We start from the raw sequence: 22,556 nt of genomic DNA, 5'->3' as shown, positions 1-22,556 counted from the left end.
CAACGTCCCGGGGAGACCCTTCCACCATCTTGCGGTTTCACGCGGTGCACCTAAAAAACCCCTGCCTTCCACGATCGATCTCACCAAAGCCGTGCCTAGTTACCGCGAACCGGTCCCCTGGTCGGGTACCGTATGATACTCTGCGTATTATGATACCAGAGCACAGCACCAGCAGCGACCCTCGAAACCTGTCAGATCCGTCAAATCCATCCGGCCGTTCCTGAAGCTCGCATTAATTTAGCTCAGCTCCGCCACACTCACCCAACGTTACGGCATGGCTCTTAGTACCACGATCGCAAAACCAACCGCAATCTACAATGCAGACACCCAGAGAAGAAAGAAAAAAAGAAAAAAATATATAATCCGGAGTTTCCGTCCATCAGCTGAAAAAAAAGATAAAGTGCCATTGTCAACCCCCCCCCCGCATTTTATGTTTCACATATTGCACTTCCGGTAGGGTTCGCTTCCTGGTCTTTCCCTGTTACAAAAGTACTCGTACGCGCGTAAAAACTACAAGTTAGCTTAAACCCCCTCCCCCGCCGTTCACAGGCGGCATCGTACCGGTAAGGGGAACCCAGTTGGTGGGTAAGATGCACAGATTTGCCCCACTCGCGTATCGGGGACGTGTCGGATTTCGACACGATTAAGTTTTTAGAGTTTTTTTGGTTTTGGGCTTTTTTTTTTTTTGGTTTTTGGTGGCTTTTTTTGGATCCGTTTTGGTATCACGCGGGTTTGTTACCCCATTTCGCGCCATGAAGGTATAACCCGTGGTGGTATAGATTGATGCGCCTGTTCGCAAGAATGTACTGTACTAGTACTGTACTCGAGCACTCTACTCTCTCTGCTTGCCCCACTTTTACGCGCAGTCATCCTTTTATTTTCATTTTCTCGCATCAATGGGTGGACGGATGACCTCGCCGTTCGCAAGTTCCCTTGTGGTGGTAGCATGCTATAGCAATAAGTAAAAAAGCGGCGATAGGTGCAGCTCTAGGCGTCACATGTATTCGAGCTTGCATGTTTGATAACCGCAACCACCCCATTATCGTGGGGGGGATTTCATTACCGGTAATTTGATAGGCATGCAATAAAAAATAGTACTCCATACAACCCCCTGCACTGTAGTAGTATCATACTGGGGTACTGTACAGTAGTACCCCTACCGTACCACAAAACGATTTATTTGATATACAGTATCACAGAAAAAAAACCCCCCCCCCCCCCCGCGAGGGAGGTATATATACCGGAAAACCCTTTTTAACTCGATCCAGTAGGCGTTGGAGAACTTGAAACGAAGCCGCTTCGTAATTCTTCTTCAGCTGAAAAGGGGGAGTGCTCGTTTGGTTTGATCTACATGCATGCAGATTACAGTAGGCTTAAATTAACCATCTGATCTTTTTTTTTCTTTCTTCCCTTCTGGCCTTTTAAGCTCATTGGCACAGGTACGATATTATGTATGATATGATAAGATGGTGGAGAAGAAGAACTTGCCAACCAGAGCACACCCTAGACTATACTGCACTGTGCTCGAGTAACGTTCCTCCCCCCCCCATCCATCCCTTCCGGGAGTTACCGTAGACTACTATACCGGTATCATACCGCGGAGTGGAGCTATCATAGGAGCAACCCGTTTGTGAATCACTGACAGCAATGTCCCGATGGCATGGCATGGCATGGCATGGTGGCGTGAGCCAAGCCACAGCTCTGAAGGAGCCCTTCGATAACCCATACGCCCATGCTTGATATATATTACACCATAATTATTATATCTCTGTGACTCTTAAGCTATGATACCTATCGCCCGGAGCCTCAGCTAGGCCGCCAGCCAGCCAGTCCATTCATTCATTCATCGTCCACGAGAACGATGAATTTCCGCAGTGTGCGCGCGCTGGAGATGCAATTGCGTAGTCTAATGACCTCCATACCATCACGACCGACAAATCAATCGATTCGAGAACTTCACGTTCCGCTTCTGCTCGCTGCTCGTGGCCATATCGTATTATAAAACCTCGTCTTCCCCCCCCCCCCCCCACTCAAGATTCTACCATATCCGGAACTTATAGCATGGACCATCCTACTCTGCGAGTTAAGAAAAGAAAAGAAGAAGAAAAAAATATTGCCCTACTACTAAATTATTTCCATCTCACAATATTATAATGGTAATACTTTAGCTATGATAGACTATCTCTCCCTTCCTTGAGGCGGCTTCCGCCGCATAAGAAAAACGTTCCTACCCAGCTCTACTCTTCTCAGTGTCTGTAACGCGTGCCACTGCTTGCTTGTGCATACCATTTGTGGCAATTGACAGGATACGAGAAAACAAACTTTTTTCCCAGGAAACCATGGTTCCCCCTCCCCATCTATCTTATCCATCCATCCACCAATCTAACACGTATATAATACGATTCATGGAGGAAAACGGAGAGTCATGGGGGGGGGGGACTAAGGCATTCTTTGAAAGTGGGGGGATCGTTGGCTGTATCGAGCTGACAGCATAGGAACTGGGAAAAGTCATGATATTGTAAAAGGTTAGTGGTTGGTTACCGTAGGCTGGCAGCCGTGAGCACCGGGCATGGCCGGATAATCATGGGAGTCTTCACGATTTCTCACTCAAGCTGGCTGCTGGCATGATCTTCAGGTGGAATGGTGGAATGAGTACTATACAGTATGATACCACTAATAAAAAAATAAAATTTCCCACCCCACCGCCCGCCCCGCCTTGTCTTTAGCATACCACATGCGGGCACCACCACCTAAAGAATCCACACGATGCAACGCGACACACATAACACAACACACAACGCACAACATAAACGTGACAATTTCTTGTTGTTTCAAGAAAACCCCCACCAAGGAGCTCCTCCACCAACGCGGGAGATACCGCAAAGAAAGATCAGAATCACGAACGAGTGAAAAGTAGAATAACAATAAAAATCCTTGATTTTTCTATTTTTCCCCCAAAAAAAGGGATATATCCGTTTTCCCCCCTAGAACTTTATCGGCGTTGTCATCCATCTACCGACCGACAAAGTTCCCCACCCCCCCCCCCAATCGGGGAACATCGGCACCAGAAGTACTAGTTACTGTACTGTACGAGTACACCGGAAACCCACCCGAAGCTTTTTTTTTTTTTTTTTGAATTCCGGAGTTAGCAGGAGTTCTAGAAGCGCTCGGACGGCTGGTAACGGTACGCACGGTAAATCTTCCATAACAGGTTTCCGAATTCTCCCTCCCCTGCGCTACATCGTACTTGTACGGATATTACCACAGAAAGCTGCAATATCAGGGAAAGTAACGGAATAGCAATAACGGTAGATTTCTAATCACTTCTTCTTTTTTTTTTATATATATATTTTATCAGAATCAGATAATCATTTGAAATTCCCCCCCACCACCACCATCCATAATCCATCCCTTTTACGGGTATGGTATCATACTGTTTTTATCCATGTTTTACGTGGTTTCTCTGAGTGATAGTTGTGATTCGGAAATGCTACGGAAATAGGGCGGCGGGATGGATGGGGCGGTGATGGTTAACGTTTATGTTTTTCGGGGCAGTGCCTTTTTTTTTTTTTTTTTTTTTTTTTAAACCCCCAACAATGGAATGGATGGATGGTATGATATGGAATGTGCTGGTCGTTTCGTTTTCGTTTTGTTGTGTCCTTTTTTTTTTTTCTCGGGTGTGTGGGGTGGTTCGGGTCGGGGGTGTGTTGGCAAGTTGGGGTTGAGACCGAGGATGGGGTGAGTTATCGGAAGATGGGACATTGGGTATCACTCGGTATTGAACTCTTGGTGGAGGGTTTGGGTTAGCTGTGGTGTTACTGTAGTGTTTTTTTGCATAACTTGACCGTTTTATATTTACTCTGCAAGCTTATTTCTTTGTACAAGTATGATCTTGGCAACGCTAGAGAAATGGTCTCGCCGCTGTAAACCGCTATGGTATCTCCACCACCGCGACGACGACGACGACGCAACGCTCATACACACACATAGCACCCGGGTCGCCGGATTAAAGCTGCGGTCGCTGTTTCTATCTTTTGGCGCATTGCCATCGGAAAGATAGAGCGACTTCGATCCGGAAAGCATGAGGTACCGGTACCGGTGAATTACGACAGTTTCGAACATGAACGCGATGAGAATGCCCGCGAACGCACACACACACCCTACCCCCAGCCACGACAGCGGAATCCGACTCCCTTTAGGCTCGCACCCGCCTGCGGATATATACTTGTACAAGTACCGGTACTCGAGCACAGATACGATATCTATATTGAAACGCCCCACTATGATATGATCGCCGTAAAAAAGCGGTAAGCCTACCGCAACCCCGCAGCACAAACACTTCCTGAACCCGAGGACAGCCCCACACTCAGCACGCCACAGCGATGATTCGCCACTGTGTGTATGTGTCTGTGTGTACGCAAGCAGCGCAAGCCACCCGAGCAGGAAGAAACGCCCTCCAACCCCATCCTCCGCAAAAAAGCCTGACCGGAGGAAGGGGTAACCGAGCAAAGGAAGGGGGGGGGTGAAGATCTTTTGGATTGCCACACTTTAAGAAAACTATGGAAGGCAATTGGTTAAGGTCCCCTCCCTCCACCCCTCCACCCCTGGTGCGGATCTAGGTTTTGTGGGGATCCCTCGGCTCTTATCTTCAGGGGAAGGAAGGCAAACTCGAGCGAGTTCGACTACAAGCTGAGAAGCGTTCATCACTCACGTGTTCGAGGTATGACTCCGACGGACTACTGCTATTGGTATCCCTAAGAAGGCGCCCTTTTTAAGGCGTACACTGGTCTCGTTGTTGGGCCCAAGCCCCCCAAAGAGCAATAGTCTAGAAAGTAAGGCGAACCAAGGAATATTATCCAATCACAGTTACTCACTCGATCTAGAACCTTAGATTCCCGATGTACAGTACAAGCGTATCGTATGCATATGCAGCAGGGTATACCCGACAGGCGCCCTGGGACTAGGCCGCGCCTAGCATGTAGCTTATCGATCCTTCATAGACCTCTGCAGCTCAGGCACCGAGGGCGCTACTTTGCCGAATCAGACGACGTTCCCGACTCCCGGCCGGCCGCCCAACCCCATACCGGGATCTTTGGATATTATACCTGAACCTGGCAGGCAAGTGTTTGAGGGAATTGGGCTGGCCGATCCGGTTCGGTGCGGTGCTGGGCGCGCCTGACAGAGCTTGGAAGGGTCTTCCAAGGCGCTGTTCGTTGGTTTTTTCTTTTTTCTCTATGACTACTTTTCTGGCGCGACGGTATACATAACGCTGGAGGCGGGAGAGCATCGTATTCGATGTGAAGCTATTGGGTTGGTTTTGTATTTGGATATGGCGTGATTCTCTGGAGAGGGATGTTAGAGTCATAAGAGTGTCGACGTTGATTCGCGATGGTCTACAGGGGGAGGGGGAGGTGGGCGGTTGGGATTCCGGGAAGGCGATGGGTTCAATGTGGCCTGCGATAGTCGCCTTCTCACGAGTCTCGGTGCGCCTTGGAAGGTTCGATCGGGGTTCCGAAGGCGGGGCGTGTTATCACGAATTGATTCAATCGAGCGATGCAGAGTATATAGACAGGGATACGGGAGGTTGGTGGGGGGGCGTTTTGGGGGTCTTAGTTGACCACGGAACGCCTGGCCCTTGGTCTCATTTGGTTGTGCTGGGTGGGGTTTGTGACTGCTCTATACTTTACTGAAGTGATTTACGATCGTGGTATAACTGAGATTGTGTATCGGACTTGATATGTGTACCGTAGTTGTTAACCACCGAAGCATTCTATTGGTGGTACTTGTCGCGCGGCTAATCGGGAAGTAAATGTCATTTAAGCGTCCGCTGGCGCGGAGAACCACTAATCGCACTAGCAGAAGGGTGTTTTATGTAGTTTGAACAGTTTTTGATATGAAAGTGACATTTTTAATTCAGTACTATTTGCGGAGCCCTGCTCGGCCTCTGTAAGTAAGCACCTGCAGGGCGGCTTGGGTTAGTACCCGTGACAGGAAACGACCTACGGGAGGTAATCTGCAACAGCAGCCCTAAAAACAATCATACCATGATCTCTTGCGGTTCGCCTCTTACAGTGCTGGGAAACTTTTCACAATTGACTACCCTATAATCTCGTGAAATCCACTATCTCCGCCAGCCCCTAATCTCCGAATTCTCAGTCGAAAGTCCTCGAGAAGGATTAGTGCCTTCCTGACACGGTATAGCCTGAGTCATATGGTCGTGTTGGATCTCGTTAACCCGACAAACTAAACCTATCTTGGTCTGATGTCGCGATCTACAGGGATATTCGTGACGGCACGGAGATAGGGTACACACACTCTCTCTCTCTCGCAATTGGCAGTGACAATCCGGCAGGAAATGAGCAATCGGTTCCTGGGTCCTGTCAGACTGAGAGGGAGGTGCCACGTGAAGTAGGCTTGCACGGAAAAACATAGCCTCAACTGCATGGTCACTTACTCATATCAGGGGGAAGGTGGAAATAGGGTTATCACTCTCTCATGTCTAACTCTCGCAGCCATGATATCATGCACCGCTCAACCCCCCCCCTCCACCTCTGCTCACGATTTGGTCGGCCACATTCGAATACTGGCGACACGTATAATCAGATGGACAGCACGGCACGGCTTTTGGGCGAAGCGTCGTTCGGAGATGACAGCTAATGTCTTGTGGGACGTTCTAGAGTCACCCTTCCCACTATAACCTCTTCGAGAACTGGAGCGTCACTATGTCTTGTGGGTAGTGAGGGCAAAGAGGAGATGGAAAGGATCGTCGGAGGTTGTCTGTTGTGTGGACGGTGAGTAAATGGGCTTTGGAAGGTATAGAAACACGTCAAGAAATGTCCCCACCGCAGCACTTTGTCAGCCAATCAGATAAGGGTCCGCACTTGCGACTACGACTGCAACCAACCAACCAGCCAATTGGAGCCCGACTTCGCTTGACCCTACACCCCTGAACCCTTCATCTCGTTCAGGGCAAGTGACAGACAATACGTTGTCCCTGCTGAATGCAGGGACCAGTCGTGACTATTACTCGTTTCACGATAATGGCAAAGTCACACCTCCCAGGGCTATGGATTTTGTTGTTCAGGTCAAGGGGGTAGCGAGTTCGTCACGATGAATGAAAGCTAGACTCGAAGCCTTACGAGATGCCTGTTGGTGACTACGGTAGTTTTGATCTTTATCTGATTCGCGATAACACGGTGTTCACTGACTCTCACTCGATAATCCATAACGCCCTAGGAGGACCACAGGGTACTCATTCCACAATTACCCACTCTAATCCATCTCCTTGCTACCAATAGTCATGCACTTCACCGACTGGTGCCAAGTCCCCGCCAGCCCCCTCTTCGCTGCCATTCCTGCTGATATGTAAGCAAAAATACGCCGAGCAATCAGATTCCCCCACCTTACCCCCGAAAAACGCCAATAGGCCAATCACCAGTACCCCAACTCCAACCGCTGCAGCCGCGATAGCAGTGTCGACATCGGCCCGTCGGCGACTCCTTCGGAGGGAGTCTTCTTCCTGCTCCTCGCGGGTACGGATGTGTGCGGCTTGAGATTCAAGGTCTAAGAAGATTGGAGGGATAACCGCTGAGGTGTTGGGAGAAGGAGAGGAGGAAGTTTTCATGAGTGGGGTGAATTCTGACATTGGTTGTGGTGGTGGCAAGGAGGGGGTTGGTAGAAAATGGGTGATCTGAAGAGTGTTAAAATTTCCTCCTCTGGTCTGAGGATGACGTTTGATCACCCGGACCATTGAGTACGTGGTCTCGGGGAACAAGCAGTGTTAATAGCTAGCATACAGTATCTGTGGGTGTTATATGTTTAATATGGGAAGAGCTGTTTAGAACACATTAAACAGACATCATGATGACTGATCGAGCGGGGCTATTTGTTTCCTTTGGTGGTGTAAATACTACGGGGATTTCTCGATCTAGGTCTACTCACAATCCACGTCGGTTTTGACAATACGCTCTGCGCAATGAGTCTCTATTCGGGAAATACTGGAGCTCCCCTCAAAGCGGATTTTGCATATGATAACTCTTTCTTGTCCACGAGAAACTCTGCGATGGACCCTGTTCCCACAACTACCGGTACGCGGAACCCTCGAATCTAATCCCGGGGCCGCGGCTACAGAAACCCACGCGTGCCCCTCATACTTACTCTTCCGAGCGGAGGTGGTGAATAATGTCTTTCAGATTCACCAGCGGCCATGGCACTGATAGAGGGTATCGTTGAATGGGGGTAGCGTCTAGGTCGTGAGAGTTGAAATTTGATGAACGGAAGGGCGATATCATTGTGTTTGTTCGGGTAGATTTTGCTTGTGCTTTTGATCGAATTCCGCATTGATCGATCAAAATTTTGTTTTGTGCGTTCATCTCTAGCCACATTCGCGGTGGGGTATCACAATTGATCACTCGAAATGGAATCCACCATTCTTTCCTTGTTTAGGCGTAGCGCTTGCCCTTTACCAGCCACTGCGGTCGCAACGGGCAACCAACAACAATGGATGCACGCGTCTTTCCGATTGAGAGGTCTTTCTCACAAACCCCAAGTGCCGATTCCTCTCCTCCCGCCAACATCAAAATAAACAATAGCCAAACCCGGTGGAAGGACCACCATGAGCACTCGCTGCTCTCCGAAAACAGCCTTTCTATATTCTCCCCTCACCCCGATGGCCATTCTTCCACTTGGCCATTAACAAGATAATATTCCGATTTTTGGGTTGTCCGCTGCTTCTCATGCCGTTCCGTCCATGCCCCCACCACCACCGCAAGATATTACTGGTAATGCTGTCGCATCACGTCAAAGATATCACTACACTGCTGCCGGTAAGTTTTGGCGCTTTTTGATGGATGACGGATGAAAGGCTGATTGATGTGCGTCTTCGCTTGAAAGACCTGCAAATCCTCCATGAAATCGTTTCGCTCGCGTCCGTTATTCCGGAGAACAGGTCATTCCGCGCAATATGGAGGGCTTACGATACCGTCCTTGCTGCCAGGCAGATCAATCCTGCTCTGGACAGCGTGTACTTTAGATTTATACTCCAATTACAGGGAGCGGAGGGAAATACACTTTATGATAAGTTCATGCAATTACTTGATGTATGCTGCCCCGCTGTTTCTGTGTAATCATCTACTAACGAAATCGATAGAACCAGGGAGTTGACATCTCGGAAACGAGGTTTTTGGAAACACCGGCGGCGACATCAGACTATACGAGACGAAGATACGAGGAGGCAAAGCAGAGAAGAGATAGGGCTACTGGAGTCTATGCAGCCTCGGAGGAAGAAGGATACGCCGCGGAGGATGAGCATGATAGGCAACATGCTGTGTCTCCCCTGCGCAGAACCGGTATCGAGGTTCGATCCTCGAGGCGTTCATCGGGGAGTCGTGTCGGGAGTCCGTCACCCCGTGATGGTGCCGTTAGAGCGGCAGAGCTCGCGGCAGAAGCTCGTCGCGAAGAGGTCAGGCGTCGCAGTGAGCAATTGGCAGCGGGGGCGTACGGACTTGAGGCATCCAGTATACCAGACCCTCCCCGGGTACCGGAGAATGCTGCGGATGCGCTCTATAACCTCCGGATGCGTACCGTCCTACGGGAGTACTTCCATCATTGGCATCTGATGACAATTCAACGTGTGGTACGTCGACGGTCGCTCGAGCAGATTGCTTTTCTCCATGATCGTAGAACCCTTTTGCGGCAGGCTTTTGACATTTGGCAGGAAATAAGATGGTTTGCTGTCGTCGAGCGCCGGGCTGAAGCGCGGTATAATTCCAGGCTATTAGCTAGCGCGTTCCGCCTATGGATTCAGAAAACGGCGGCGATTATCCAGCGGTCCCAGAAGGTGAGGGAGCGAATCCTCGTGAGGAAATATTTCGGTGCTTGGAAGCAAGTGGTCGTCGAAAGCAATAAGAAAATTCGACTTTTCCAACTATCTGGCGCGCTTTTGAAATGGAGAAGCAACTTGGCCAGGAAAATGGAAATGGAAGCGCAAGCACAGGAAGTTTTCGAGAGGAATCTTGCGCATCGGGCTTACTGGACTTGGTTCTTCAAGCTCTGCGGGGTGCTGGGAACGAGGCGGAGTAATGAGAAGCTTCTGCTGGATAAACTCTTTGTATGGGTGGATCGCACAGAGGAGAAGGTTCGCATGAACAGAATGGCCGAAGCTTTCTTTAGGAGGCGAACCCTGCAAGTTGTTTTTGAACATTGGTCTTTTCGTACCATTAAATGTCTCGACCAGGCAGATATCGCCGCAGACCACAGGGAATGGTCTTTGGCTCGCAGTGCTTTCGAGGTATGGCGTAGAGAGACGCGTTTTACACCTCTACTGGGCGCCATGGTTGAATTCGTCAAGGATCGCATTGGGGACACCTTTTTTGTCGCCTGGAGAACACGAGCGAGGCAGTCAATCAAGGCTGAGAGGATGTCAAAAACTCGTCTTCTTGGGCCCATCTTTCGCCATTGGAGGCTAGGAGTAAGGCACAACGTTATGGTTGAACGAGTAGGTGAAAGGATTGTTGTGGGCACGCTCCATGAATGGGTTTTGCACATGAGGATTCGGGAGTTCAGAGCGCACGTTGAGAGGGACTTGAAGGCGGACGTTTTGTCTCACTGGGTGAAAAGATTCCGGAGCTATAAGAGGGAGGACCTATGCCATGAGATAGCTGTCAGACGGGATCGCAGGATCGCAGCCCATGCCTGGCGCATGTTACGAAGAAAATTACGGCTTACTCAACTTTCGGAGGGCGAAGCACAAGCGGTATACCGAAATAATCTTGCCAGCAGGACACTCGTGAAATGGAGGGCTAAGAGCGATGTTTACGTGCAGCTTGACGATTGGGCGGATGATGCAGTTTACTATTTCACTGTCAGGAGAACCCTAAGGAGATGGATGGGAGCATTCAGGGAGTCCAGGAAACAAAGATTAAGGGTGGCCTACCGCACGACTGCCCGGAAGACAAAGAGGAATCTTGCAGCAAAGGTTTTTGAGGTTTGGGGAAACAAATTCAAAAGAATCCAAGAAATGAATGACTCTGCGCAAGGCTTCGCTCTTAACCAGATGGTAAACACTGCGCTTGACATCTTTCAACGATGGCGGACCCGGGCGGGGGTTATCTTATCACTCGCCCTGCAGGCAGAAGAAGCCAGTAACCTCCGGATTATGAAACAGTACCTCACCATTTGGACCGACCACCATATCCAAAACATGGAACTTGAAAAACAAGCTAGACTCTTCTCAGAAGAAGCAACAGTGCGGGCGGCGATTAAGTATTTCAGCCTGTGGGAGACCAAATCCTGGCACTTGAACATGCTTCGCATGACAGCTAGCAGATTCGAGAGGAAACGATTCAAGGCATTCTTCAGGATGTGGAGGATTCGGACACGAGATAATATCGATTCCAGACTCGAAGAGCAAGAGAGGACAAGAATACTCATTCCACCGGGCATAGATGATACAATCGAAGGAGGATTTGGCGAGGATTGGGTTTCACCTCTCCTGCCTGGCGCAGGGCAGTCGAGTACTCCTCTTGGAACACCAAAACCCCCGAGAAGTTCCACTGTAGTAATGCCTACTCCTTGGAGAACATCTGCTACCACCGTGCTCGCAAGGAGTAGGTTATTCGGCAGGACACCTGGTGGAACGCCAGGTGGTAGATTATTTGGGAGAACTGTCGACGGAGCACCTGCAAGCCCACTTCTGAGGTCTACCGTTCGACGGTCGAGGGAACTTGGGAGGTCACGATTTGGGGAGTGAAGGAAGTTATTTGTTTATTCTTTTTCCTCTTGATTGTTTCTGGGGAGTTTTGGTGGGTGAAAAGCATTATGGGAGTGTACTTTTTCTTTTTATGATGGATCGGTTATAAAGGTTGTCAGAATTAAGTGTAATTGTTATACTAGGGGTGTATAGTACCGGTATGGGCTTTGCGATGTTCATGCGGTGTACTGAGTAGGATAGCTTATGTCTAGGTCCTAATATGGTAACTTTAACACTTGAAAACATTCGTCAATGATATATTCCGTGACATATTTCCCCTTCACGGAAAATATTTTTTTCCGAACCCAACAAGTATCGGTATTGCCTAATTCCCCTACACTCATGAATATCACGCGTCTCGCCAAACCCTGTTGTATAGAGATTCTGAATGAGAGACCTTGTGAACCCTGTGGCTATCATACAAACCATAGAAACAAATATATAAAAAGCACTCCACCTGTACTCGAGTACAATACTCGTCTCCTTGCCTAACGGTTTGACAGGTTCTCACGTGATATGATACCATGATTTCCCTTGCATTCTATTCCCCTATTTTTCCGGTCATGAGATGCCAGCCACATGCGGGTTGCAACCTTTTCCTCCTTCCCATAAAACCAACTATTAATTGACTTACCATACTGTAGCAGCTCCGTCCTTCGATTCGAAGCTCTTTCACCCCCCGATACGTACACCCCATGATATGGCCTTGCGCTCAGTTTTACTCCCAGGAAAGCCTCAGTCAAATTTACAAGCTGTTTGCACGGTTGAATGGGGGCGGAAAAGAATAATCGTTTGTCTTCCCATTTCCCATTTCCTTTCCCTCCTGCCCTAGGGTATCTTCACGCTTCCGGAGTGGCTGATAATGTCGGTGGGGGAGGGGAGATAGGCGTACGTTTCCGGATGCGCATTGGTGTTACTTGGTAGTGTGGACCGGCTTATACAAACAATTTATCACGATGTGGAGGTGTTTGGGGTAGCTGTTGATGAGATTTCGGGGAAGATTGCTACGGTTGCGAAGGGGGGGGTGTTTGTCTATGCGCCAACGGGGGGTGAGGAGCGGTTCCTGAATGTTTGTATCCGATGGACTCTCCAGATAAGCTCCGCTGACCGGAATGGAGTAGTGGGTTCTACAAAGCCGAATAGAGATAGGGGGAAACACCAACACCGGGCCATCAACGGTATCCTGGGGGGCGGAGGAAGAGCTGTTAGTCGGCAGTACCAGCCTTACACTCTGGAGCACACGACGCGCGCCCCCGAAAAAAATCTGGGAAAAACTCCTCGCGAACCAAGTGCACATCGGGGAATTCAGCTACGACGCCTCTCTCATCGCCTCAGTCGGGGAATCAGACCGCCTGGTGAAGATATGGAGACGCCCATCAACTTGCACCGGGGACGTCCAGTTCGACTTCTCATACCTTCCGCACCCACGCGCTGTTACGAGGATTCACTGGCGAAGACCGTTCAGTCGGGAACAGTCGGTCGATAACGTCCTTTACACCATCGCCGCGGACGGGGTCTTACGGGTCTGGGCGCCGGTGTATCCACATGATTTACACCTTCTTCAGTTATGGGCTGTCATAGATCTCCGAGAGTCCATACCGGATAGCCTGTGTGATGAGAAGACTATGGCGAGGAGGTCTGATACTCGATATGTGATGATCGTGGACGGGTGCGTGTTTACGCATGCTGTTGAGAGTGCGGTTTGTTCTGTGGGTGAGGATGAGAGGGGGCAGAAAGTTTTCCAGAGACTTGTTGAGGTTGCGAAGCGAAGTCCGGAGATCTGTGTGGTTTTTGACGGACGGGGAAGGATGAGCGCTTGGGGATTGGAGAATGTGGGGTGCAGAGCTCGAAAGACTACTAATGTCTTTAGTGTCATGCATGCTGAGAATTCTGGGATGGAGTTTGTGGCTAAGGGAGAACAGGAGGCGTTTGTACAGTTTCATTGCTTTCCGGGGGGCGTAGGTTCGTCTCCCCTGCCTTTCTCGCGGGGGTGCCATGAAAGCAATGGCTGACGAGTGAAAGGTTTAATGGTTTTGGCGCATGTGTTCGACGGAAGGGTATTCTGGTATGAAGCCAGATTAGACCGATTCTTAGATCCTTCGCCCCGCCCGAGGAGAGCTAGCCTTTTGGGGGTATTGGCTGGGCATTCCGGGCCCATTGAGACGCTCGTACGGACTGCGGATGGGAAATCCATGCTGTCGTCGACTCACAAGAATGAGCTTATGGTCTGGTCGCAATCGAAAGGGGATAATATTGCGCTTTCAAAGCAGAGTTCCATATCACCTGCTAGTCGTGTGCATAGAGCTGTAATCCTTGATAATGGTACGTTGTCTGAGTCTGACTCGGGCGGTCAACTGCTTATGGTTTGGCAGGAAACTACGTGATGACATTACACGATGGCCATGTGGTATTATGGGACTCGACTCAATCCGTAGCAAAAGAACTTGAACGGCTAGATTTCAAAGTCATTGGTGGGAAGATGCTTTGCTTATTACTATTACCCGAAGCACAAGATGGGCTAAAACAGTACCATGTCGTTGCGTTGAGTTCGGAAATGAAGGGAATAGCATGGGGCGTCACGCTACCCCAGAAACCTAGTGAGATGGCGAATGGAATCAATGATATTCGGCCAACGGTTCGCGAGTTTGCTACGTTTGCACTGGATATGAAGGAGGATCTGTTAATGATTCTGCCCGTTGATCCTGTGGGCTGGAATGCAACAATATCAGGCACCTTAGACACCTTCTCTCGAGAGGTGGCCGTAACAGTGGACAAGTCAGGCCTCTTACAATCATGGACCGCAAAAGTATCCCCAGACGAGTCGGGCCTTCGTTGGCTGGCGACTTCGACAGTTGATACTAGTATCGAAAACCCCTCTTTGGCGAAGGGGAACTCAATACGAAAGATAGCACTTGTCAATTCTGGGCGCAGTGAATTGACGATCTGGGATTCGAGGGCTGCGCAATTGGAATATCAGCAACACTTCGAAAGCCAGGATGTAATACAAGACTTAGATTGGACATCTACTCCGGATTCACAGTCGATATTATCTGTCGGGTTCCCGCATCGAGTACTATTGATGTGCCAGCTCCGATACGATTACTTGAGCGCTGGGCCAGCATGGGCTTCTTTCCGACAGATCAATATTCGGGATATCACTCCCCATCCGATCGGTGATTCGCTATGGCTGAGTAACGGCAGCCTGGTCATCGGCGCCGGAAACCAACTTTTCATCTATTCAAGGAAGGTTGAAGAGTTAGACGATCTCTCCAAAAAACTCCAGCTATCTTCGCTCAAAGCACGGTTGGACGATATATTTGAGATAGTATCTCATCTTAATGGCCCCGTTCCGGTTTATCATCCGCAGTTCTTGCAGCAGTGTATTCTCGCTGGGAAGTCTGGGCTGGTAGAAGAGATTCTGGTAAGGTTGCATAAGGAATTGAAGAACTTTCATGAGGAGATTCCCTTGGATAATTTTCTAGAGATACCGATTGATACGTTTTTGGCTAGGGAAGAGGTGAGCTTCACTCGCTACTTAGGATGCAGGACCACAGCCCCTGACTCGGGAATAGGACTTGTCAACCGTAAAGAGAACTAGCAAGCTCACTGGCGGCTTCTTCAGCAGCTATCGGGAAGAAGAGGAACTACTCTACTTTGACGAGCCACTAGCAAAGTCGCTTTGTAGCCTGCTGACCAAGATACATATTCCGCACCTTACGGGCACAGAACAAATCAACTTGGCAGGCATCGTAGAATGTGTAGCACAGGTCAAAGAGCATCGTCGCTCAATCGACGAGAACGGCGCCAGATACCTCCTCTCCTTCCGCCAGCACGGCCTCCGCAGAGAACCCGCAGACATGTCCTATCGCGAATTCGTCTGGGCCTTCCATAGCGCTTCACAAGAGATCTTAATCGACCTAGTGAACAACAACGCCAAAGGAAAAATGATGTGGCCACAAGCCCGTGAGAGCGGGATATTCATGTGGCTGCGAGACCCAGAAGCCATAGTACCCCCCCCCCCCCCACACACACTATCCAATCCCCACAACAGCAGCTAACAACCCACTCCTAGCACAAACACTTCGAAGTCATAGGTCGAAACCACTACACTAGCACCTTTGAGAAAAACCCCATAGACTGCTCCCTACACTACCTTGCCCTCAAAAAGAAGAACGTCCTAATAGGCCTCTGGCGCATGGCATCTTGGAACCGAGAACAAGCTTCCACCCAGCGCTTCCTAGCAAACAACTTCTCGGATCCGCGGTGGAAAACCGCCGCCACGAAAAATGCGTATGCACTCATGGGGAAGCATCGATTCGGTCCACCCCCCTCTCACCCCCTTCTCGCATTCATTTACCACTCTGTCTAACAATAGGCGAACAGAATACGCCGCAGCATTCTTCCTACTAGCAGATAGTCTCAAAGATGCTGTAAACGTTTGCTTCGACCGCATGAACGACATGCAACTCGCCATCGCCGTAGCAAGAGTCTACGAAGGCGACGATGGTCCGGTCCTTCGCGCGCTGCTGGAAGACAGGATCCTACCGCTCGCCGTGGAAAAGGGTAATCGCTGGCTGGCGACGTGGGCGTTTTGGATGCTCAGAAGGAAGGATATGGCCGTTCGGTGCTTACTCGTATGTCTTCCTCCTCTTCTTACATCACGAGTTTAAAATAACGAGTGAGAATAACAGTCACCGCTACGATCCCTAACAACCCAAGGCACTGACTCCCCATCCACCCTGACTAAAATCGAAGCAAGACTGTTCCTGGCAGACGATCCAGCACTAGTAATCCTCTACCGCCAGATCCGCGAAAAAACACTGCAAACCCTCCGCGGCGTGGAAAAGATTAGTCCGGGGGCGGAATTCCAGTTTCTGTTACACACCGCCAGACTATACGACCGTATGGGCTGTGACCTACTCGCTTTAGATTTAGGTACCAATCCCCCCTCCCCACAGGTAAAGATGGTGAGCGGCCTAATGATTATTGTAGTGCGCAACTGGGAATTCCTAAGGACAAGCAAAGACGCGCACAAGCCACTTATCCAATTCAGTCCGCGGCATCACTTCAGAAGGAGGAGTTCCATAACAGTCGTGGATGAACCCCCGCCTGGGGCGAGTATAAAGCTGGGGATTACGGGGATTGGTGGTGGTGCGGGAGGGACTATCAAGCCTCCTGTGGCAGTGTTTGAAGAGCCGAGCATGGATTGGGCTTTTTGAGTAGTTTTTTTTCTCTTTTTATCATTGTCCTTTTGTAAAATTATAAAAGGGTTGGTTGGGAGGAGAAGGATAAATAGGAACAAACAAACATTGGGTTCCCGAATTAAATTGAACTGGACGGGATTATGTACGAGTACTGTACGAGTACTTGGGTGCAAAGGTAACTGGGGTGCATCACCACCGCGACCGCCAACCCACCCAAGGGCACAATAACAACCCCTTCAATCAGTTGGATAGGTGCTAAATTACAAATCCAAGTATCACAATACAGCTGTAAAAGTATATTGGTGATACTGATACTGCAGGTCCCTGGGCCTGCTTGCAGGGGAGCAACACCGAGCAGCAGGAGGAGGTACCGAGCACCCCCGACCCTTGCTCTTCACCAATTGTGATCATCAGATTTCACTCGGATTTCATGATAGTTTCCGCCATAAAAGTCCCTGGTCATTTCGGAATTGCGACCGACTCTATGCTTGCCCCAGAACAGCCCCCGCGAGATTAAGAATCTGAACACACATGACGATGCAACCAAAACAGCCAAAAAGAGTGACTTTGACAGCGGGGCTCACCACCTCTCAAAAAGCATCAGACATTTGAGCAACTAGGACACCGCAGGCAGATCTATGCTCTCAGTTCTTGGATAAATCCGCTTGCTCTGCTGATATCCCAGGTTTACAAGCGTTTTGGGAGTGTTCATTAAGCTCACCAGGAGTACGATATGGGGCAGTTATATTATACGGTATGGAGGGAGAGAAAGGGGAGGGGTTAGTAAGGATATACATATTCCTCCTTCTCAGGCTCTAGTCCCTCGGCCATCTGCCGTTCATGCTCCTTATCCAGGTAGGCCAGGAGTACGCCCTGCCAGCGCTCCCGACCTTTATACTTCGCGACGTCGTCACCCCAGCTGCGTATTGCGGAAGCCAATCGGCCAGGGGCGTACGGTTCCTTGGCCATTTCAGTAATAGGAAGGAAGTATGTACGTATCGTGAATACCTAGTCATTCCCCATCCCCCAGTCAGCACAGAGGGAGAGGAAGGTGAGAATAAAGAACGGGAGTGGATGCTCACCACCCCCCCACTCTTCGGTAACCTCCTCAATGTCTGCCTTTCGGACCTGAAATGGTAATGCTCAATACCCTTGTTGGCTTCACTCGTGTACCACCCGATCTGTCCACCGTCTTCAGAACCGATGCTGTGAGACCAGGCAAGGCAGTCGTCTGCTTGCATGAAATACTATCGATTCCGCATTAGTCACCCCCCTCTTCCCTCCTTCCCCTCCATTCTGAGAGAGGGAAAGCATACATTATTCCTGATAACCGGCCCTCCCGGCATAACTCTCGCGAAAAAATTGTTCATCCCCTTGGCCAACTTCTCCCTATACCCTGGCACATCCCCAGTAGTGTGTATCTCATCCAACGGCATCCCCAATTTATCCTCCAGCCGCCAAAACCCCGCCAGGAGAATACTCCCTGCCTGCAAATAGTACTGCCCGTCCTTTCCCTCTATCATAATGACGAGATCGTCCTGCACCATCCTAGCCGCCATCTGCACGGGGTCTTCGCGAAGGGGTGTTGCAGTGATGTCGAAAGTTTCGCCAGTGTAAGCGTTGTGCATGCCGGCCCCCGTGCGGGTGTAGAGGGAGGGATAGCGCGCGGGGAGGTAGTCGACGAGGTGCTCGAGGAGTTCCACGGCAGCGTCGTAGGCTACTGGGTTTGTGGTGCTGGCTCTCGCACCACGAGAGAGGATCCGGGAGACCTTGATGGAGTGGTAGGCCGGGAATTGGTTGTCGAGTTCAATCCATTCCTCGAAGGGCATTTTGCGGAGGCCCATCGTTATGCTGTATCTTTAATAGAGGTTAATATGGGAGGAAGGGGTTGGGGGGCAGAGGGAGAGGTGGTGGGTACTTTGGACCATAGCGGAAGGGGCGGTATGGGAGCGGTTTTGTCGTGCTGATGTTCCAGTCTGGGTACGGCGGTGGGGTGGGAGACTCGAAGTCTAGTGGTATCCAGACTGGATAATTATACGCTCGTTAGATAAATACCTTCATGTTATGGGAAGAATATAAAGTAGCAATAGCATACCACCAGGCTCCCTCGCTGGTCCCTTCTCAACGGGAGAAGGTCGAATAGGCGCACCATCCCCCCGAGCTCTCCTCCACCCCAATATCAAAACCACAAAACTAGACAGTGATGCTGTCAGAAGTAGGTATTCCGGCAAATGGTGCAGCAGGTGATCTTGAACCGATGGTAGCAGTGCCATATTTAATCCCCGGTGCACCGTGCTCCTCTCTTTGCTTGCTTTCTTCCTTCCGCACAGAAAGCCCACTTAGTTTATAAAGACCCCTATCGGTACACAATTGATCAAGGAGCCTTGAACGGGGGAACGAACTCGTATCATACACTTCCGTATCAATGCTTAATCCACGTGATAACAAAGCTAGGAGTTATAGATAAGGACAACGCTTAACCACGGTTGGCAGCCAGGGGATCTTTTACCTACCAGGGTTAAAATATCCGCACGTATCATAACCTTGTCGTGTGCGCGAGCTCTGCGCAGTTAACCTTGGTTACAGCAGCTAAAACATCGTACCCACTCGTATTAAAGACATTGAATAAATTTACTCGAGTATGACCCCGCATAGTATCTGTGCCGCTGCGTATCAAGAGATGCAACTTACAGCATACTATGCACAGTATACTCAAGAAACCGGTGATTCCAGACACTACTCAGTGATCCAATATCCGCAAGTCAGGATAACCCTAACCCTATTCATAGAACCTGCCAGTTCCAGCGACAGCATTCCCCACGGACAACATTCCCCGCCTATCTCCAGGAAACACAGCCATGGGGTGAGCCATTTATGGGAGTTGGGGACAAGATTGGCTAGAAAAGTCTCATACTATGACACTCGTTTCAAGGGGCTCTGAATTTCTGGGACTCGATAAAAAAACTCCCCATGCCTACAGGTGTACGACTTGCCAGTTTGTGCCAACAAATATGGGGTGCTTTGAACCACCCCTCATGTCACGGATACTTACATTTTTCGTAGAGCAGTTGGTAGACCGAATTTCCCACACATGGCACAGTCCATCCGGAAGTACTGTGAATCACCATTGCTCACTCGCCAGGTTTTCCTCCAGGCAGGGGATGGATGCTCAGATGGGGTACGGAAGTGCACGGCCTCCCATGCAGACTAGTTACGAGAGAGCTATCTACCCGCAATTGGTCATTAAGTATATCTATTGCGGCACCGCCAGTCGACCAGCACCTGCGTGGTTCGCCATACCAACAAAGCAACACTGTGAGGCTTACACCAGCTTTCCAAATCCCCAACCCAGTTGTAGAGAACAACAGCAACACTATTTACCGAGCTGCCCTCTTGAGAAGGCAATACCTGCCCCAGCTCTTCTTCACAGGTACCCAGCTTGGCACCCATAGTGTCCTTCCTAGCATACCCGTCTGGGTAGAGTCCAGAAAGTTCTCGCAATATACACTCTCCCACTGTCCCTGATCTAAGGCGTAATCTGCCTCGAACTCTTCCACTGGACGGCTAAAGTAGGATTCTACCATATAATCACATAATTCTAATGACACCTGCAACAATGTTAGTCTGTTTAAACACAGCTTCCGCGAAAGGTTGATCAATACATATTTTGATGGATCCCCTTTGTTCTCGTCGTTCATGCCGGAAGGAATCATCCATGTTCCCGGCCGCGACCAAGGGTCGCCGGTTTCGGGGAATTCGCCAGGCAGGAGCCCATCAAAAGCACTCTTGACAAACTTTACTCTTATACCATCCGGTAAGAAGTAAGACGATGGAAACCGGTACCATTCCTTCGCCAGGCAGAGGTATCCCTGCGCATCGGACGGTAACACGGAATAAACATGCAGCGGTGCGGAATATCCCGAAGTCACAGCCAGTATGCGACCGATGGAAGCTATCATTGCCAACGATAAAGGTGCAACTATGACAGTCCGGTCGAGGAACTCTCGAGCTTTTCCGTTAGTGAGACGGCCCGAGAGGCCCCCCCAGACAGTGAGAATAATATGGTATGAGACGGCTGCATTGATACACAGCGCCGGATAAGCGACGAACATGAACCGTTCTTCCTTGTGAGGTTGGGTTGTAAAAACAGCAAGCCAAAGGTAGAATGGCAGAGAAATTGACGCCATCCGGGGTGTAACACCAATTGCTACACTTCGACAAGCAAGATAATACAAGATCTGTCAAAAACATGAGTCAGTCAAGTTAGATTATTAGTCGAAGTCTCAGCTAAAGCCACTTACCAAAAGCGGATAACTAGCAAGGGCAAGGGGAAGCAGGATATTGAAATTTAGAGTCAAGTTGGCTAGATAAAACCACCACGGTTCTGTGCCATAAACATTTGGACCTTTTCCAGCTCCGCTGAAAACATTATAAAGAACAATATTCAATGGGACTATTTCAAGTTTCCTATAGGCCAAATAATCCACACCAACGATTGAGGCCTACCAAACTAATTAACTTACGTGTTAAATTTATAGAAATGTAACTTACAAGCAAGATCAGTGACACAGCTCCGCCTTTGGCCAGCCGTAAAAGAGTCGGGACAAGGTCCCAGGCTATACATCCCACGAAGATTTCTTCAAGCACAAATGGGATGCACATGGCCATACTGAAAGGCCATCCAAGTAGTCCCCCGACAGCAAACCAGACAACGCCTTGAACACTGCGAGATCCCCAACGACGATCCATGAATGACGCCATTGCGAGCATTGTGGTGTACATAGCAAAGGTAGATGGAAGAAACGCGGCAGCCGCATGGAACATGCCAGCGCTTCCGATAGTAAGTACAAGATACAGAATTCCGACTCTCGGGTTGATGCTCGATGATACCACTGCGTACAGTCTTTTCTCAGAGTAAGCACAAAACACAGCAAATAAACACCTCAGGCCGTAGAACTCATAGGTCTTCTCAAGCTGGGGGACTAAAGATATCGCTCTAGTGGCAATGGCATGTAGTCCCACATAGGCCCAACTACGAATAGCGTATACCGGCGAATACTCCCACGTTTGAAGACCGTATCCATGTGTAAGGTAATGAGCAGGTTCCCAATAATTGAAGACTAGAAAAAGAATCAGCCATATTCACACTTCGAACACCCGATAAATACCAACCCTCGTCACAATCTGGGATGGTAGCATACACTGCAGAAAGCAATCGGACGACAAGCAGAATCGAAAACGCTGATGTTGGAGAGATAATCGGATGAGACACGTGTGGTCTAGGCGGCGGATAAATCAGTGGTTAGGAGCCTTCAAATAGAGCTATATGGATAACTAAGCTTACCCAACGAGCTTCTCCGCATTGGTTTCCGAGATAGACACCCTTTCGGGTGAGCTGGGAGTTGGATATCCACCTCCGTCTCCTCCGGCCCCTTTCCTTCGAGCTTGGCCCCTGGAGCGCACTTCTGCCATAATGCACACCGTCGTTCCCGAGCTTTGTGAGATCTTGAAGTTTCCGGGTTCTCCTAAAACCCAAGCCGTGCTTCAGTGTGAGAAATCCAGGTTTTTTCTGTCGTTTGTAGTCCGTACGAGTAGTTTCCTCC

At 49.7% G+C, this 22,556-nt stretch overlaps 5 protein-coding genes; 3 read left to right on the top strand and 2 right to left on the bottom strand.

Moving 5' to 3' along the window:
- Window positions 1–274: 274 nt before the first annotated feature.
- On the top strand, window positions 275–1,111 carry GSTUM_00006694001 (uncharacterized protein; the record flags this gene model as incomplete). XM_002838870.2 has 1 exon in its annotated part: window positions 275–1,111. The coding sequence occupies one exon, from the start codon at window positions 275–277 to the stop codon at window positions 455–457; it is 183 nt and encodes a 60-aa protein (XP_002838916.1). The 3' UTR covers window positions 458–1,111.
- Window positions 1,112–6,442: 5,331 nt separating this feature from the next.
- Window positions 6,443–7,844, top strand: GSTUM_00006692001 (uncharacterized protein; the record flags this gene model as incomplete). XM_002838869.2 has 2 exons in its annotated part: window positions 6,443–7,161; window positions 7,237–7,844. One exon carries the CDS (start codon window positions 6,443–6,445, stop codon window positions 6,695–6,697), a length of 255 nt encoding a protein of 84 aa, XP_002838915.1. The 3' UTR covers window positions 6,698–7,161; window positions 7,237–7,844.
- Window positions 7,845–12,449: 4,605 nt separating this feature from the next.
- GSTUM_00006691001 (uncharacterized protein) lies at window positions 12,450–16,968 on the top strand (the record flags this gene model as incomplete). Its single annotated transcript, XM_002838868.1, has 10 exons — window positions 12,450–12,539; window positions 12,636–12,818; window positions 12,871–13,711; window positions 13,772–14,071; window positions 14,122–15,266; window positions 15,322–15,756; window positions 15,822–16,068; window positions 16,133–16,383; window positions 16,441–16,684; window positions 16,742–16,968. The coding sequence occupies 10 exons, from the start codon at window positions 12,450–12,452 to the stop codon at window positions 16,966–16,968; spliced, it is 3,963 nt and encodes a 1,320-aa protein (XP_002838914.1).
- Window positions 16,969–17,041: 73 nt separating this feature from the next.
- Window positions 17,042–19,303, bottom strand: GSTUM_00006690001 (uncharacterized protein). XM_002838867.2 has 5 exons: window positions 19,049–19,303; window positions 18,872–18,977; window positions 18,270–18,810; window positions 18,036–18,200; window positions 17,042–17,961 (listed from the first exon to the last, which is right to left on the bottom strand). Exons 1-5 carry the CDS (start codon window positions 19,224–19,226, stop codon window positions 17,734–17,736), a joined length of 1,218 nt encoding a protein of 405 aa, XP_002838913.1. The 5' UTR covers window positions 19,227–19,303; the 3' UTR covers window positions 17,042–17,733.
- An 829-nt stretch (window positions 19,304–20,132) lies between these two features.
- Window positions 20,133–22,553, bottom strand: GSTUM_00006689001 (uncharacterized protein). XM_002838866.2 has 6 exons: window positions 22,298–22,553; window positions 22,126–22,232; window positions 21,505–22,073; window positions 21,255–21,455; window positions 20,616–21,191; window positions 20,133–20,561 (listed from the first exon to the last, which is right to left on the bottom strand). The coding sequence occupies exons 1-6, from the start codon at window positions 22,423–22,425 to the stop codon at window positions 20,331–20,333; spliced, it is 1,812 nt and encodes a 603-aa protein (XP_002838912.1). The 5' UTR covers window positions 22,426–22,553; the 3' UTR covers window positions 20,133–20,330.
- Between the last annotated feature and the right edge of the window lie 3 nt (window positions 22,554–22,556).

This window comes from Tuber melanosporum (genome assembly GCF_000151645.1).
Source record: "Tuber melanosporum whole genome shotgun sequence assembly, scaffold_29, strain Mel28".
Taxonomy (NCBI): domain Eukaryota; kingdom Fungi; phylum Ascomycota; class Pezizomycetes; order Pezizales; family Tuberaceae; genus Tuber; species Tuber melanosporum.
Note: the sequence above shows the minus strand (reverse complement) of the source record. Positions and strands in the feature narration are given on the sequence as shown.

Bases quoted from the DNA above. Each gene is read 5' to 3' on its own strand.
- GSTUM_00006690001 (XM_002838867.2), bottom strand. From the start codon at position 19,226: ATGGCACTGCTACCATCGGTTCAAGATCACCTGCTGCACCATTTGCCG. The intron at 18,811-18,871 runs GTACCCACCACC...CCTCTATTAAAG, and splicing joins CCCTTCCGCTATGGTCCAAA to ATACAGCATAACGATGGGCC. The intron at 17,962-18,035 runs GTGAGCATCCAC...GGGAATGACTAG, and splicing joins TACCGAAGAGTGGGGGGGTG to GTATTCACGATACGTACATA.
- GSTUM_00006689001 (XM_002838866.2), bottom strand. From the start codon at position 22,425: ATGGCAGAAGTGCGCTCCAGGGGCCAAGCTCGAAGGAAAGGGGCCGGA. The intron at 22,233-22,297 runs GTAAGCTTAGTT...TCCGCCGCCTAG, and splicing joins AATGCGGAGAAGCTCGTTGG to ACCACACGTGTCTCATCCGA. The intron at 21,192-21,254 runs GTAAGTGGCTTT...TGTTTTTGACAG, and splicing joins TTGCTAGTTATCCGCTTTTG to ATCTTGTATTATCTTGCTTG.